This window comes from Sorex fumeus, unplaced genomic scaffold (assembly GCF_029834395.1).
Source record: "Sorex fumeus unplaced genomic scaffold, SorFum_2.1 ptg000061l, whole genome shotgun sequence".
Taxonomy (NCBI): domain Eukaryota; kingdom Metazoa; phylum Chordata; class Mammalia; order Eulipotyphla; family Soricidae; genus Sorex; species Sorex fumeus.
Window position 1 is genome coordinate 18,821,050 of NW_026606118.1, and position 14,566 is coordinate 18,835,615.

General features: G+C 38.5%; 1 protein-coding gene across 1 annotated transcript in view; it reads left to right on the forward strand.

Moving 5' to 3' along the window:
* Positions 1-5,577: 5,577 nt before the first annotated feature.
* SHPRH (SNF2 histone linker PHD RING helicase) overlaps positions 5,578-14,566 on the forward strand; it is a 79,357-nt gene continuing 70,368 nt past the window's right edge. The window contains exons 1-5 of the mRNA XM_056126373.1: positions 5,578-6,204; positions 6,942-7,071; positions 9,527-9,742; positions 11,441-11,519; positions 12,753-12,903. Of these exons, the coding sequence (XP_055982348.1) occupies positions 5,593-6,204; positions 6,942-7,071; positions 9,527-9,742; positions 11,441-11,519; positions 12,753-12,903 (1,188 nt within the window). The 5' untranslated portion in view covers positions 5,578-5,592. The remainder of the gene's footprint in view (positions 6,205-6,941; positions 7,072-9,526; positions 9,743-11,440; positions 11,520-12,752; positions 12,904-14,566) is intronic.

Below are 14,566 nucleotides of genomic sequence, written 5' to 3' on the forward strand. Positions count from 1 at the left end.
TGAGCTTTTCAACTTTCTGAAGAGTATTTCTCTACCTCTTGATTTTGGATTCATCACTGTTATTTGTGCCATCAGCATATAACCTTTGGGGTTACAGTTGCCAGCCACTCTGAAAAGTACTTAATTGGTTTATTCCTTATGCAAGGAGTATAAAGTGTAAGGTACATCCAAACATCTCCATAAGCTCCCTTGGTTAGGAATCCTCATTCACTATTGATAGGAATGTGGTTCAGCTTCTGTGAAAATAGTATGGAGAGTCTCACAAAAGTTAGAATAGAGCGTCCTACATGTTGCAGTTAGTCTGCTTCTTAGCATCTTCCCCAAAAATGCAAAAACGGTAAACCAGAAAGATGTGCACAACAGTTAATTTCAGTATTTAGTCCAGTAGTACTTAGTTCAGGAACCATAATATGGAAACAGCCCAAATATCCAATGACAGATGAATGAGTAATGTGTCCTCCTAGTCCAGTGACACAATGGAATACTATGCAGCCATAAGAAAAGTTGAAATTGTACAGTTCCCTACAACTGGTGTTGGGTGTGGAGTCGGAGCATTTTATAACACTATGGTAAGTCACAGTATCTAAATAAAAATTAAGAGAAAGAGATTTGGAGGTTACTTTAAGGCCCTTTGAAAAAAGTGGGTAAGAGCCACTTTTCATGGAACCAAACTTCCTCCAGAAAGTCAGTCAACATTCAGTTAGTTTGTAGAATAGATGTCTTAGGTGTTTGGCTTTTGGGTGATTCATTATATAGTATGTTTGTGGTGATAGTTAACTGTAGTATCATTTCTTAGAGTTCCAGCAGAGTAACCCAGTTCCAGTATTCCACCTATGCTTTGAGGAACACTAGACAAAGACTAATACTTCAGTTGTTGGGGAAATTCCTGTGTTATTTTTGAAATAAAAAGAGCTAAAATGCTTGAAAATTTGTTAATAGTAGTGAGAGGTAGATTCTCATCCATCAGCAGCACATTCATAAGTCAGGCATTGACTAATATTGGAATTTTCATGATTAACTTGATATAGTGCTGTTGGGCAGGTTTTTTTAGTTATGTTTTGTATTTGCATTCATACTATAGTCACTATTCAAGTACTGCTTCTGAGCGCTTAAAAGTGTGGTCAGTGAGACTGAAATGAAATAGCTCAATCTGTAATATTTAATTTTGCATATTTAAATATTCACAGGTATCTATTGGACTGCAACAGACAGAAACAGTTTCTCTTTGGGGCTGCTGAGGAACCGTCCTGCTTTTAATTTTTATTTATTTATTTGTTAATGTAGGAGTACTGGTATTTATTCAGCCACTGATTGGCTGATTGAATTGTGCATGAACTCCGCCTTACTTTTTTTAAATTTTTTATAATTTTATTTTTTGAATCATCGTGAGAGCAGTTACAAAGCTTTCGGGTCTAAGTCTCAGTCATACAATGAGATACCCGTTCCTTCACCAGTGCCCATTCTCCACCACCAAAAACCCCAGTATATCCCTATCCCACACCCTCCCCCTACCTGTGGGGCAGATGATTTCCACATTACTTTCTCTGTACTTTTATCACATTCAATATTTCGTCACCAGACCCACCATTATTATTTGAGATTTTACCCCAATACTCAGATCTGCTGAAAAGGCAACAGTAGGCAATTTGTGTTCTATTGCTGGTTATGAATAACACATGATATCGCGTGGCTGCAGTAGGGCCATGTGGTTTTGAAATTCCGAAGTTTTAACACTTAAATCTGGAGGGATTTCTGCCAAAAGCCACTGGGTTTCGAGATTTGCTCCTGAGTCTCTGGGATCATGGCTGTTGAGCAGCTTGATCAGGAGCCAGAGAGGCCATTCGTGGGCAATGACTTGGGGTCTCGTTGGGGTGGGGAGACCAGGACCGGCTCCACCCCCATCCCGTGAGGCCCAAAATGTCTCGTCACTGTGGGCCCAGACCTGACTGTCCAGTGGCCTCTGAAGGATGGTGGCCACCAGGCCGCCCCGGCGGAACAGGCCAAGGCACAAAATCCATTCCCACCTGGGTTGACCCTGCACCAGTAATCTACTGCAGGGACCGGACGCATTTCTGCCAAAAGCCGCTGGGTTTCAAGATTTGTTTCTGAGTCTCTGGAATCATGGCCATTAAGCAGTTCAATCAGGAACCAGAGAGGCCATGCCTCTAATTATATAGCTGAGCTGGAGGAGGTTTGTGGGCGTGTTTCCCACATACCTAACTTTTGGCCGTTTACTTTCTTGGTAAACTTTGCCCCAAGTTTTTAGGGTCTGGCCAAAGGCACAGCAGCAATTTGGGAATATCTGGAAATCTGAAGGCGCCATCAGGCTGCTGGTACACTCACCTCACAGGTACAGATTGGCCTGCTGGCGGCACCATACCCCTGACCATCCTGCTTTTAAATCACTAGGCCATCATGTTCCCAACAGTGTAGGAGCTTCAGTAGGAAGAGACGTTACCTTCCTAATAGTATTAGGTCATTAATATTGTTGTGCTATTCCAGGTTTCTATTTCCTTGGAACAACTTATTATTTATATTTTGTTAGGCAGTTACTTTGAGGGGGGAATAGCAACACACCCAGCAGTGCTCTGGGGTTACTCCTGCCTCTGTGCTTAGGAATCATTCCTGACAGTTTGAGGGAGCATAAGGGATAGCCAGGATGAAATCCACTTCACTGTGTGCAAGGAATGCTGTACTCTGTCCAGAGCCAGGCGTTAACCTTGTCATCTAGACTTTTTTTCAAGTTTATTAGAATAATAAACTGTGCTATCGCTGGAGCGATAGCACAGCGGTAGGGCGTTCGCCTTACAAGCGGCCAACATGGCCGACCCGAGTTCGATTCCTCCGCCCCTCTCGGAGAGCCCGGCAAGCTACCGAGAGTATTCGATATGCCAGACACAGTAACAACAAAGTCTCCAATGGAGACGTTACTGGGCCCGCTCGAGCAAATCGACGATCAACGGGAGGGCCTTTACCTTTACCTTTACCTTATTAGAATAAAATATTCTCAGAATTTTTAAGCATAATAGTGTTTGTATTTTGATTTTTACACAACATCAGGTAGTGTTTAGGAGGCACTCCCAGCTCAGTGCTTGGTTGGTGATAGCTCCTGGCAGTGCTCAGACCATGTGATACGAGGATAGAACTGGGCGTTGGGTTTGAAAGCAGTGGCTCCAACCCATTGAGCTCTCGCTCCTCCATCTCTTAGGATTTTTAGAGCTCTTCTGTTTCTACTTCTGTTACGCTTTCAAAAATCTACTGTAAGGTATACTTTACATATAATTGAACAAGTTTAAGTGTATAACTAGAAGAATTTTGACAAATATATATACAATCATATGATCTCTAGAGTATTTCCTACCTGCTACTGTGCTATTAATGACCTGTTTCCACTTCCTGGTCCTTAGTGATCACTGATAACATTCCACTACTAGATTTTTTGTTTAGCTTAGAGTTTCGTATAGATGAAATGTTATAGCATCCGGCTATCTTCATAATACCTAGAACCTGGAAGATGACTCTATAGCTTCAAACCTGACAAGTCAGAGGCCTTGAATTCACATCCCTGTGTTGCCCAGCACCAGCCAAGTTGATTCTGAGAGCTTTGTTCTAGGATCCCCAGTGACACAGTGCTTGGAAGATAGTTCAGTGGTTTAAAAATGTCCCAGGGCACGGGAGGTGGTGGGCTTTATTCACTGCATTAGCAGAGTTGATCCTGACAGTCCCTTTGTTTGGGATCTTTGGGGAGAAAATAATCAATTCTTGTTTTATGTACTGTATATCACAGTGATGTCTACTATTTGTTTATTCACCAGATGATACACATTTTAATGTTCATATTTTCATCAATAAAATATTGACATTCAAGTTTTTAAGTGATTATTGTGAACTTGTTTTATTTACTTTCAGTAAATAACTAAGAATAAAATTACTTGGCAGTGAGGAAAGTGTTTTCTTTTTAAGTGGGTTGTTCATGACTGGTTTCAGTCATATAATATCCAATACTTGTCCATTCACCAGTTTACATTTTCTAACTTTTTTTTAAAAGTTTCTTTTAATAAGAAATGGACAGGCTTTCTCAAAGTAACTTAAATTGGAGTGTTTGAGGATTCTGTTCTAATTTACTCCAACTCTATTTCAAATTTTTATTATCCTGACATTATAGTTTCTTATGGTATTTGAATTGAATTTTCATATACTTAATAACTCAGAATGATGAAAATATTTTTATACATTTTTGCTATGTGAATATTTTTAACTAAGTGCTCATTCAAAAAAATTTTACAAGTAAGATTTCATCTTCAGGTTGATTTTTGTGAGTTTATTATATACATATAAATCCTCCGTTAGATATTTGTTCAGTAATATTTCCTTTCTCTGTCTTGCTCTCTGTAGTGTTGCCTTTCTATAGTGTTGTTTTGTTTAATTTGGGCCACATCTAGCAATGCTCAGGGAGTTACTCCTGGCTCTGCACTCATGAATCACTCCTGGCAGTGCTCTGGAGATCATATGGAATGCTAAGCATCGAACCCTGGTTGGCCTCGTGCAAGACAAGCACCCTCTCCATTTCACTATTGCTCCAGACCTCACTGTACTTTTGTTCCAGGCCCCACTATTCTAATAGGCTCGGGGCCTATTAGTATTTTTTTTTCCTGTTCAGTTTGATTTTTTTTCAATAATGTCAAGTAAAAAGTTACTGTGGCTGCACCCATTTACTATTAGTATTTTTTTTTAAAGAGCCAAAGTAATTTTGATGAAATGGTAATTTTCTTAAAAGCCTCTGCTTTCAATGCTCGTAATGTTTTTTGCCAGATCCAAAGCCACTTAGACTTTTTACCTTTTCTTTTTTCCAAAAATATTTTGGACTTAGCTTTTATATTTCATATTATTACTCATTTTAAGTCCATTTTTATATGGGAATTTAAAATAAAAAGGTTCTCGCGGGGGAGGCGGGGGGGGAGTTGTTTTTATTTCAGATAAGAAAAGTTGAGGTTTAAAAAGCCTGGGTAAAGAGCCAGAGAAGTAGCACAGTGGGGAAGGCAGTAGATTCGTGCACACCTGAACGGGGTTTCACCTCTGACACTCCATAAGGTCCCCCAAACCTGCCACGAGTGATCACTGAGTGCAGAGCCAAGAGGAAGCATTGAACATAGCCCACTAGTGCCTCAAAACAAACAAAAACAGGAAGATAAAAGAAAGCTGTAAGCTAGGAAGAGTAGATTACCCTAATTGAGTCTATATTAGAATTTACTTACTGTCACTCTGGTCCCTAAATGTACTTTGAGAATTTTATGCAGTTTATATTAAATTTATTTACTGGACATGGATTAAACTAATAGATGACCCAATGGCATGTTGAATGTTACCTCGGGGGAAATCGGCTAACCATTATTTTGTTTTGAATTTATGACTAATGAATTCCTTAATTTAAAAAAAAGTCATTTCTCTGAAGATTCATGTTCTGTGTGTAGAGTATTAGTTTATGCTGAATTTCTCACCTGTAATTATTTTAATACTAAAATCCCCTCTTAGAATATCTACTATTGCGTTTGTTTTCTAGAATTCATATTTACCAACCAAGAGTACGTAAAAATGAGCAGCCGACGGAAACGCGCTCCTCCAGTGAGAGTAGATGAAAAAAGGCAGCACCACATTCAGTGGAGTATACGTGAAGCCAGAAGGAGTGTATCTCCTGTAATTGATGTGGAGATCCCTTGTTCAGACTCTTCTGATTCCTCCTTCTCAGATGATAGTTCAAGGGAAGAAGTGGCACATAGAGATAAGAGGAGGTGCTCAAAGTTGGCAAGTCGCTCAAAATCACTGAGTAAAGCAGAGGCTCGTCCCATTTTCATCCCGTTGGCTGTTGTGATTTCTCCTTACTCATCCGATAATTCTTGGAAAGCCTTTCTAGGAGAATTCACTCTTCAGCTTCTTCCTGAACAGACTTTAATCGAAGATTTTTCCCAAAGAGGTTTTACTCTGAAGAACTCGGAATCAAGCAGTCAGCTCCTGATCTATGTTCATTCAGAATGTGAAGATGTAGCCAAAAACCAGAAGGAATGCAAAGAGACTATCAGTATTAGTGAGGAAGGGATTCAAGTGGATTCATCTGTCAGTGGTGAAATGTTGCAAGATTTGGACTGGCTACAAAAGAAGAAAAGAATTAAACTTTATTACAAAGCAGAAGAAAATCACATTATCAAGGTACTCATTTTCTGTGGTATCTTTTCAGTTCTTTCACAATGGCAAGAAGTTATATATGGGTACTAGGGATTCAACCTGGGTCAGCCTTGTGCAAGGCAAGAATGTTACCCACTGTACTATCTTTCTAGCCTCTGATTGTTTTTTTTAAGTGAAAAAAATATGTAAGAATCCTGGTGATTTAAGGAGCCATATTTCGGACAATAAAAACTACTGAAATTGCATTGAATCTCAAATAGACATCTCCATTTTTCAATTGAGGACATTTGGATCAAATGATAATCAATTTTTTGGCCTGTTTTTGAGCTCCTGAATATTTTGGCTGAAAAACTTTATACTGTTTCCCTAGGCATTTTGGTTATTCTAATGAGGTTTCCCATCCACAATAAGAATCCATACATGTGCATCAGAACCTTCTGTGGGAATCCAACTTTTAACCAGTTTCACTAATAATTCTGATGCTCATTAAATTTGGAGATCTTGACTTGGTTTTCGCATCCTGTTCAGTTCTATTTAGGATAAGAAAGTATACTTTTCTAGCAACTTGAATTGGTATCACATGCAGTAGGAATGACGAAGAGCTTGTTTTTAAAATAAATGTAGACAGTATGAGAGATTTGGTAAATATTTAGTGTTTGTGGAACAAATACTGTGAATTCCTTTTAAAACACTAATGATTTTATTATTTCCCAAGAGGTGGTATAAGACAGTTAATAACTTTTTGTTTTTTTTCCTTACAGGTTGGAATTTATCTCTTGGAAAGTGGACTATCTAAATTAGACTTTCTGAGTGAGGCGAATTCAAAAATGAAAAAGTTCAATCAACTCATGAAGCGAGTGATGAAAAATTTATACAGTTTTATTATTCCAGGTAATTTTTAGGATAAGCATTAAAATTTTACTTCTTAGGAGTTGCAGTTTTTCTCCCAACTTCTATAAATAGCAATCAGAATAACTGCTATAGCCATTATAAACATTAAATCTTCCTTGGTTTTCGGCCACATTCTACTGTTTCAAGGCTTACTCCTGGCTCTGAACTCTGGGATCACTTTCGATTTGTTTGGGGGACCGGATGGGCTGCCAGGGATCAAACCTGGGACTAAGGCAGGCACTGTGCCCTTTTAACTTTTTATTCTGACCCTCATTATATAAAGACTTCACTAACTTGTTTTTCAACGCTGCCTAACTTACAGTAGGTACTCAAGTACTATTTGTTGATTCACTGGGTAGATTTAGAAGGAATCTGAACTCATTAAAATTGTTGCCTTAATTCCTGTGCTTTTATATTTGTCATGAGCAGATTGGTCCTTATTTCACCTCTGCTTTGCAGTCTGAAGAATACTCTCCAGAATGCTTCTTATAAAGACCAGTTGACTTTGCTCTGTTCCTTGACAGTGTTTTATACTTGGTTAGGTCTGGAGTTTCTGAGTGGTCTGCCTCTGGTTCCCAAAGGATAGTATGGATAATTTGGTACGCATCAAATAGAAAAATTATTCCTTTTCTCCAGGTCCTGCTTGGGTGGGTCAGCTTTATTTCAGGTGCAAATTATGAAACATTTTCCTTTCTCTGGCCCTCTGGTCTTGAGTATTGAGTTCATTCTGCAGTGCGGTCTTTATCAAACTTTGTGTTAATTTTGCATGTTGAAGTATTGAGAGGAATTGTCTGGTTGCAAATGGGATAGAATGCTTTTTAAATGCATTCTTTTTTTTTTTTTAAAGTAATCCTTTTTCTGCCTTTTAAAAAGAGTATCTTGAGCTTTTCAAAGGAAAACTACGAATTTAATTTTCATTTCTAGATTATATAACAATAATAACAGCCCAAAATAATCAACCATATAACTACTCATTGGTTGTGAAGTCTCAAGACTCCTAACATATTTTTATTTAAAAAAAAAATATGTGGACCAGACAGATAGTATAAGGGTTAAGACATTTGTCTTGAATGCTGCCAACTCTGATTCTATCCCAGGGCCCATAAGTTTCTGAGGAGTGATGTGTGAGCAGTGAGGCAGGACTTTGCTCTGAGCACTGCCAGAGGTGGCTCAATATCCTCCCAGTTCCCCTTCCCCCCAAAAAAATAAATTACATATTTTGTGGTGAGGCTGCTAAAATCTCAGGGCTGGGACAAATGAGACATTACTGGCATCCACTTGAGTAAATTGATGAACAACAGGATGACAGTGATATAGGGGTTTTGTGGTGCAATGTTTTGTTCTTTATCATATGAGGTAGGTTCTATAATACTCTGTTAAGACTTCAAGAAACCACTTGGAAAGAAATCATCAGTTAAATGAGGTTTGTCAATTTCATCAAGATTTTAACGTTCTTCCTATTATGGTAGGCATGAATCATTTACAGGGCAATTGTGCCCCAAAAAGCTTATCACAGCGGCTTCAGCGTTTATCTCCTAATTGACTACTGCTGAATATATATTTTTTAAACAAAAGAAATAAAATGAGAACCCTTGTCATTGACCTAGAAGAATTACATCTGGTCAGAGAGAGAACACGCACGTGTTGCGTTCTTGTAAAACTTTGCATGCAGGAGGCCTGGATTCAGTCCCAGACACTGCATCACTGCAGGATGTCCAGAGTACTGTGTGGTTAAAAATAGAAACAAGCAAAAATTTATATCTACAAATAAAGATTTTCTCACGATATAAAAGTGAAGCAAGTTAACTTTTTTAAACTGCAAATGATACAAATATAACTGATACGTTTATTAACTATGTCTAGTAGTCAGGGCTAATGAGACATTATTGTTCAGTGGTTAAAGAGTGAGTACACATAGTTATTGTACCACTAGGCAGATTGCAGTGGATTATTACATACAGCTGGAAGCTGGAGCGATAGCACAGTGGGTAGGGCATTTGCCTTGCACGCGGCCAACATGGCCGACCCGAGTTCGATTCCTCCGCCCCTCTCGGAGAGCCCGGCAAGCTACCGAGAGTATTAGTATATGCCAGACACAGTAACAACAAAGTCTCCAATGGAGACGTTACTGGGCCCGCTCGAGCAAATCGATGATCAATGGGAGGGCCTTTACCTTTACCTTTATTACATACAGAGTATAAGAGTATTGCAACAACATTGTGGCCACCAAGTTTAAGTAGCAAAAATGAAATGTGCCATGGGTAGAATAGCAGTTGGGCTATCTTTAAAAATGAAAGTTTTTTATCGGTGAATAATGACTCTTCCAGATAGAAAGCACGCTAGGCACGTTTTCAGAGATGGGAGAATGCATGGTAATGTTCATGAAATAAGAATTGCATGTGACTTCAAAAGGGAAGTTGGGTCATTTTGAATGCATTTATTATTGCATGTACAGACGTATTAGAAGATGAAGATGATTCAGATAGTGAAGCAGAGGGACATGACATTGATGACCTTTATCGCTTTGTGAAGCAAGCCCACCAGCAAGAAACACAGTCTGTCGAAGTGGATGTGCAGCATCCTGCATTGATTCCTGTGTTGAGACCCTATCAAAGAGATGCCGTCAAATGGATGCTACAGCAAGAGCATTTCCGGAGCACTCCTACTAGTGGCAAGTATAAGATGCTTGCAGGAAAGACAGCATCAGCAGAAAGCAGAGATCATGGGGGGGGGGGGGGGGTAGGATTGATCAAATCATGTTGAAAAGATAGAATATTTTTGTTAAAATTATTTTCGAAGAAGTTCTTTATAGAGAAATAAAAAACTTAGTTTTCCCATCCACCAACATTTGAACTCATTTTTCTTCTCAAAATAAAGGCTGTCTTCATTGAAAATTTTTGAAACCAAGAAATTATACATGAAGTGAGTTTTCTGTGTAACTGTAATACAGTAAAGTGCACAGATCTGAGTGAAAGGGTTTAATAAATCTTGACAAATCTGTGCATCTGTGTAACCAGCAGCCTAATTAACATTTAAAACTAGACTTTCTCTAAAGTAACATTTGTTTCTTGTAACTTGAAATGTGACTCTCCAATATGACTTGTGCTGTAATAGTAATATACAAGAGATTTGAACTAGTACCTCCCAGAAAAAAAATAATCTCAGTAGTGATTATATTGATGATTGCATTTGAAATAATACTTTGGTTATATTGAGCTAAGATAGTTGTGAAATCAATTTTACCTGTTTCTGTTTAATATTTACACCCAAGAATATACATAAAATATTTTTAAAATCCCAGAAACTTCCTAGTCAGTTTTTTCCTTTTGAACTCACTGTCACTATACTTTAGTGTTGCCTGTTTTTAAAAAAATAAAAATTGCAAAGACATATGTATACCTTTCAGGATTAATGTGAGAGGGTATTTGTCTTCTTTCAAAATGTTTTTAAGATTAATCTGTGCCGTTATCAGTGATTTGCTCTTTTTCATTTGCATAATTGATATCATTGATTAAATCCCCTTGTATCATTTAATAGCTCTGATGTCCCTCTGGTTTTCATACATTGAAACTTTATTCTGTTTTGTGACAACACCCTGCAGTGCTCAGAGCTTTCTCCTGTCTCTGCTTAGGGATTACCCCTGGGAGAAGGGGCTCTTGTCACCGGACCATATGTGGTGATGCTAAGGATTGAACCCTAATTGACTGGGTGCAAGGCAAGCACCTGCACTGTCTTTCTGGCACCAAAATATGTTACCTTTAGTATTTTCCTTTTATGAACCATGTCTACCTGTTTCATCAATTAATCTGTAAGGAAACTAAGAAAATTAATTGCTGTAAACAAACTTCCTATTTGGCAGTGGCTTAAACAGTATTCTAAAATGTTAATTACAAAATGTTGGTTGAAACAAACTCAGTCCTTCACTGTTAAAGTTTCAGAGGTTTTTCCTTAGTTGAAAAAGACTTGACTTGGGCCTGTCTGAAAGCTTAGGTCTGCTGAGAGTAAATGTGTTTTAGCCCACTGTAATATGTCTGTTGAATTATTTAAAAACAGTTATTTGAAGTATTTTTAAGATAAAAATTGCTGTCAGTCCTGTGTTAATTTTTCTTCTCATAATCTGTTACTTGCTATACTGGGTTTTTCTGTCTTAACACTTGCTTATGTGGGAAATACTTGTGCCAAGCAAAGGAAGCTAAGGCATATAATTGTCTGAAAACAAGAATGAGGTGCGTTTTCTTCATGTGTCTGACACCTCTCAGAATATCTTGCTAATTCTTTTTTTATTTTAATTTGATAATCCAACAGAAAGCAAAACTAAGACTTTTTATTTTTTTATTATTATTTATTTATTTATTAATTTTTTTTTTAGAAAATTCCCTGCACTACTTATGGCGAGAAATAGTTACACCTGAGAATTTGAAGCTCTACTATAATCCATACACAGGCTGGTAAGGCAAAACTTTCTTTTGTGAAAACCTGTATGATTGCTAATGTGTGTCTTTGCCCTTGTTGGTACTACCTTGAAAATACTAAGGTTAGTCACATTAGATATTTTTATAAGTTGTATAGATATAAAATTAATAACATTTAAAATTTTTTAGTAAATGCAGTATGGTAGATTTAAGATGTTGGGCTGGGGGGGCCAGAGCCATAGTACAGCAGGCAGGGTGTTTGCCATAATTTGTTTTAAGTCATTTCAGAAATAAAAGCCGGCTTTTACCAACTCTTGTAAGATGGTTTTGACGGACAATACCCACAGAAGAGATGCTTAAGGACCGAGCAATAGTATAGGGGGTAGGGCGTTTGTTGTGCATGCAGTTGACCCAGGTTCGATCACCGGCATCCCAAATGGTCCGCCAGGAGTAATTCCTGAGTGCAGAGCCAGGGTAACACTGGATGTGACCTAAAAGGCGGGAGGGGGTAGGGGGAATCCTGGGCCAGAGAGGAAGTACAGGAGGGAAGGTGCTTGCCTGCCTTATATGCTGCTGGTCCAGTTCCATCTCTAGCACCTCCAGATGTGACGCAGACACCTCCACACCGCCCATAAAAAAAGATGCTTACTTACTGATACTTAAAGAGATAAAAATTCTTAAGTAAAACATTTTAGTGCACTTTTTTTTCCTTCGTTAAAATTGACCAATTTCTGGGCTGGAGCAATAGCACAGTGGATAGAGCTTTTGCCTTGCACGCAGACAACGCGGATTCAATTCCCAGCATCTCATATGGTTCCCTGCATACCGCCAGGGGTTATTCCTGAGTGCAGAGCCATAAGTAACCCCTGTGTATCGCCGGGTGTGACCCAAAAAGCAAAAAATAAATAAATGAATGAATAAAATTGATCAATTTCTATTATAAAAGAGTGTTATGAGTGTTAAACTTGATAGTGAATCAGTAGTTATTGGCCTTATTTTTTAGTTGCAAATTAAAGTCACGAAATAAGGCAAATGTGTTCTATATATAGAAGACTAAAGATAATTTTCCAGTATCACTTCTGTTTCTATAGACTTGTCAGCTCAGCCAATGTTTTAATTAGCACAATTTTTACTACTTATAACCTATAGATTTGTTGTTTGTAAAATGTGGTTTTTAGAAGACACACGCATTTCTCCAGTTCTATTTAGATGCCATGAAATTCTTGCTTATGTTCCTATGATGTGTTTTTCTTGATTTTTTTCCTTTAGCATTATCCGTGAGTACCCAAGTGCTGGCCCACAGTTGTTTGGTGGAATCTTAGCGGATGAAATGGGTCTTGGAAAGACAGTGGAGGTTTTGGCTCTGATTCTGACACACATTCGAGAGAATGTCAAGCAAGATGCTCTCACTCTTCCTGAGGTAGGATATGGGAAAAAAGCGTCATTCATATGTTCTCAAAAAGCATCATATGTTGAACATTTGCATGCCACTTTAGTCAATACTTGCAGTCCACTCTGCAGCTAATTACTTAAATTAGTTGTTACTTAACTTCAGTGAGCAAGAAATGGGATGTTTGGAACTGGCATGGTTATTTTTAAGTGATGTTTGACTAGAAAGCGGATATGCTGTTACTAACCTGGCTTCCTTATAGTTGACAGGTAAAAATCCCTGAAAAAGCAAGTATTATTACTTAAACATATTGTCACTATTAAAAATCTCTGTATTGAGACTGGAACACATTCAAAAGAACAAAAGCAACCAGTGCTGGCGTGGATGTGGGAAAAGGGGACACTCACTGTTGGTGGGAATGTCCACTAGTCCAGCCTTTCTGGAAAACAAAATGGACAGTCCTTCAAAAACTAGAAATTGAGCTGCCATCTGACCCCACAATACCACTTCTCGGAATATATCCCGAGAATGCAAAAAAGCACAGTAGAAATGACATCTGTACCTACATGTTCATTGCAGCACTGTTCACAATAGCGAAAATATGGAAACAACCCAAGTGCCCCAGAACAGATGACTGGTTAAAGAAACTTTGGTACATCAACACAATGGATTAATATGCAGCTGTTAGGAGAGATGAAGTCATGAACTTTGCTTATAAATGGATAGACATGGAAAGTGTCATGCTAAGTGAAATGGGTCAGAGAGGGAGGGACAGACAGAGAAGCACTGCACTCATTTGTGGAATATAAAAAAACATGAGGCTGACACCTAAGGATAGTAGATAACATGGTACAGGAAGATTGCTCCATAGCTGGAAACCTGCCTCATGAACAAAGGGGAGAAGGCAGCTGGAATAGAGAAGGGATCACAAAGAATATGATGGCTTGAGGAACCGGTTGGGATGGGAGACGTGTGCTGAAAGTAGATCACTGTCACTGTCCTCCCATTGTTTATCGATTTGCGGGCCCAGTAACATTGGCATATCGAATACATCATGGGTAGCTTACCAGGCTTTGCCTTGCAGGCAAGATACTCTTAGTAGCTTGCGGGGCTCTCCGAGAGAGGTGGAGGAATCGAATGCAGGTCGGCCGTGTCAGCTGCGTGCAAGGCAAACGCCCTACCCGGTGTGCTATGGCTCCAGCCTGCTGAAAGTAGATAAAGGACCAAACATGATAACCTCTCAGTGTCTGTATTACAAACCATAATGCCTAAAAGGAGAGAGAAAATATGAGGAATATGGTCTGCCATGGAGGCAGAGGGTAGGTGGGAAAGGTGGGGTGTACCGGGGATATTGGTGGTGGGGAATGTGCACTGGTGGAGGGATGGGTGTTTGATCATTGTGTGATTGTAATCCAAATAATGAAAGCCTGTAACTATCTCACGGCGATTCAATAAAATTAAAAAAAAAAAATTCTGCAATGCCTCTTAGCATCAGATAGTTTCAAATTTAATAATAAAAAGTTAGTTATAATTTAATAATTCAAATGTTATTAAAGAATTGGTGACTTTAATCATTAAATTGTTAGATGGAACAAACTGAGTCCTTATTCCAAAGTACATAATTGAGCTTAAAATTTTATGTTTACTTTACAATCTAGGACAGCGCGAAAGGATGGTGCATATGAGGCCCTGA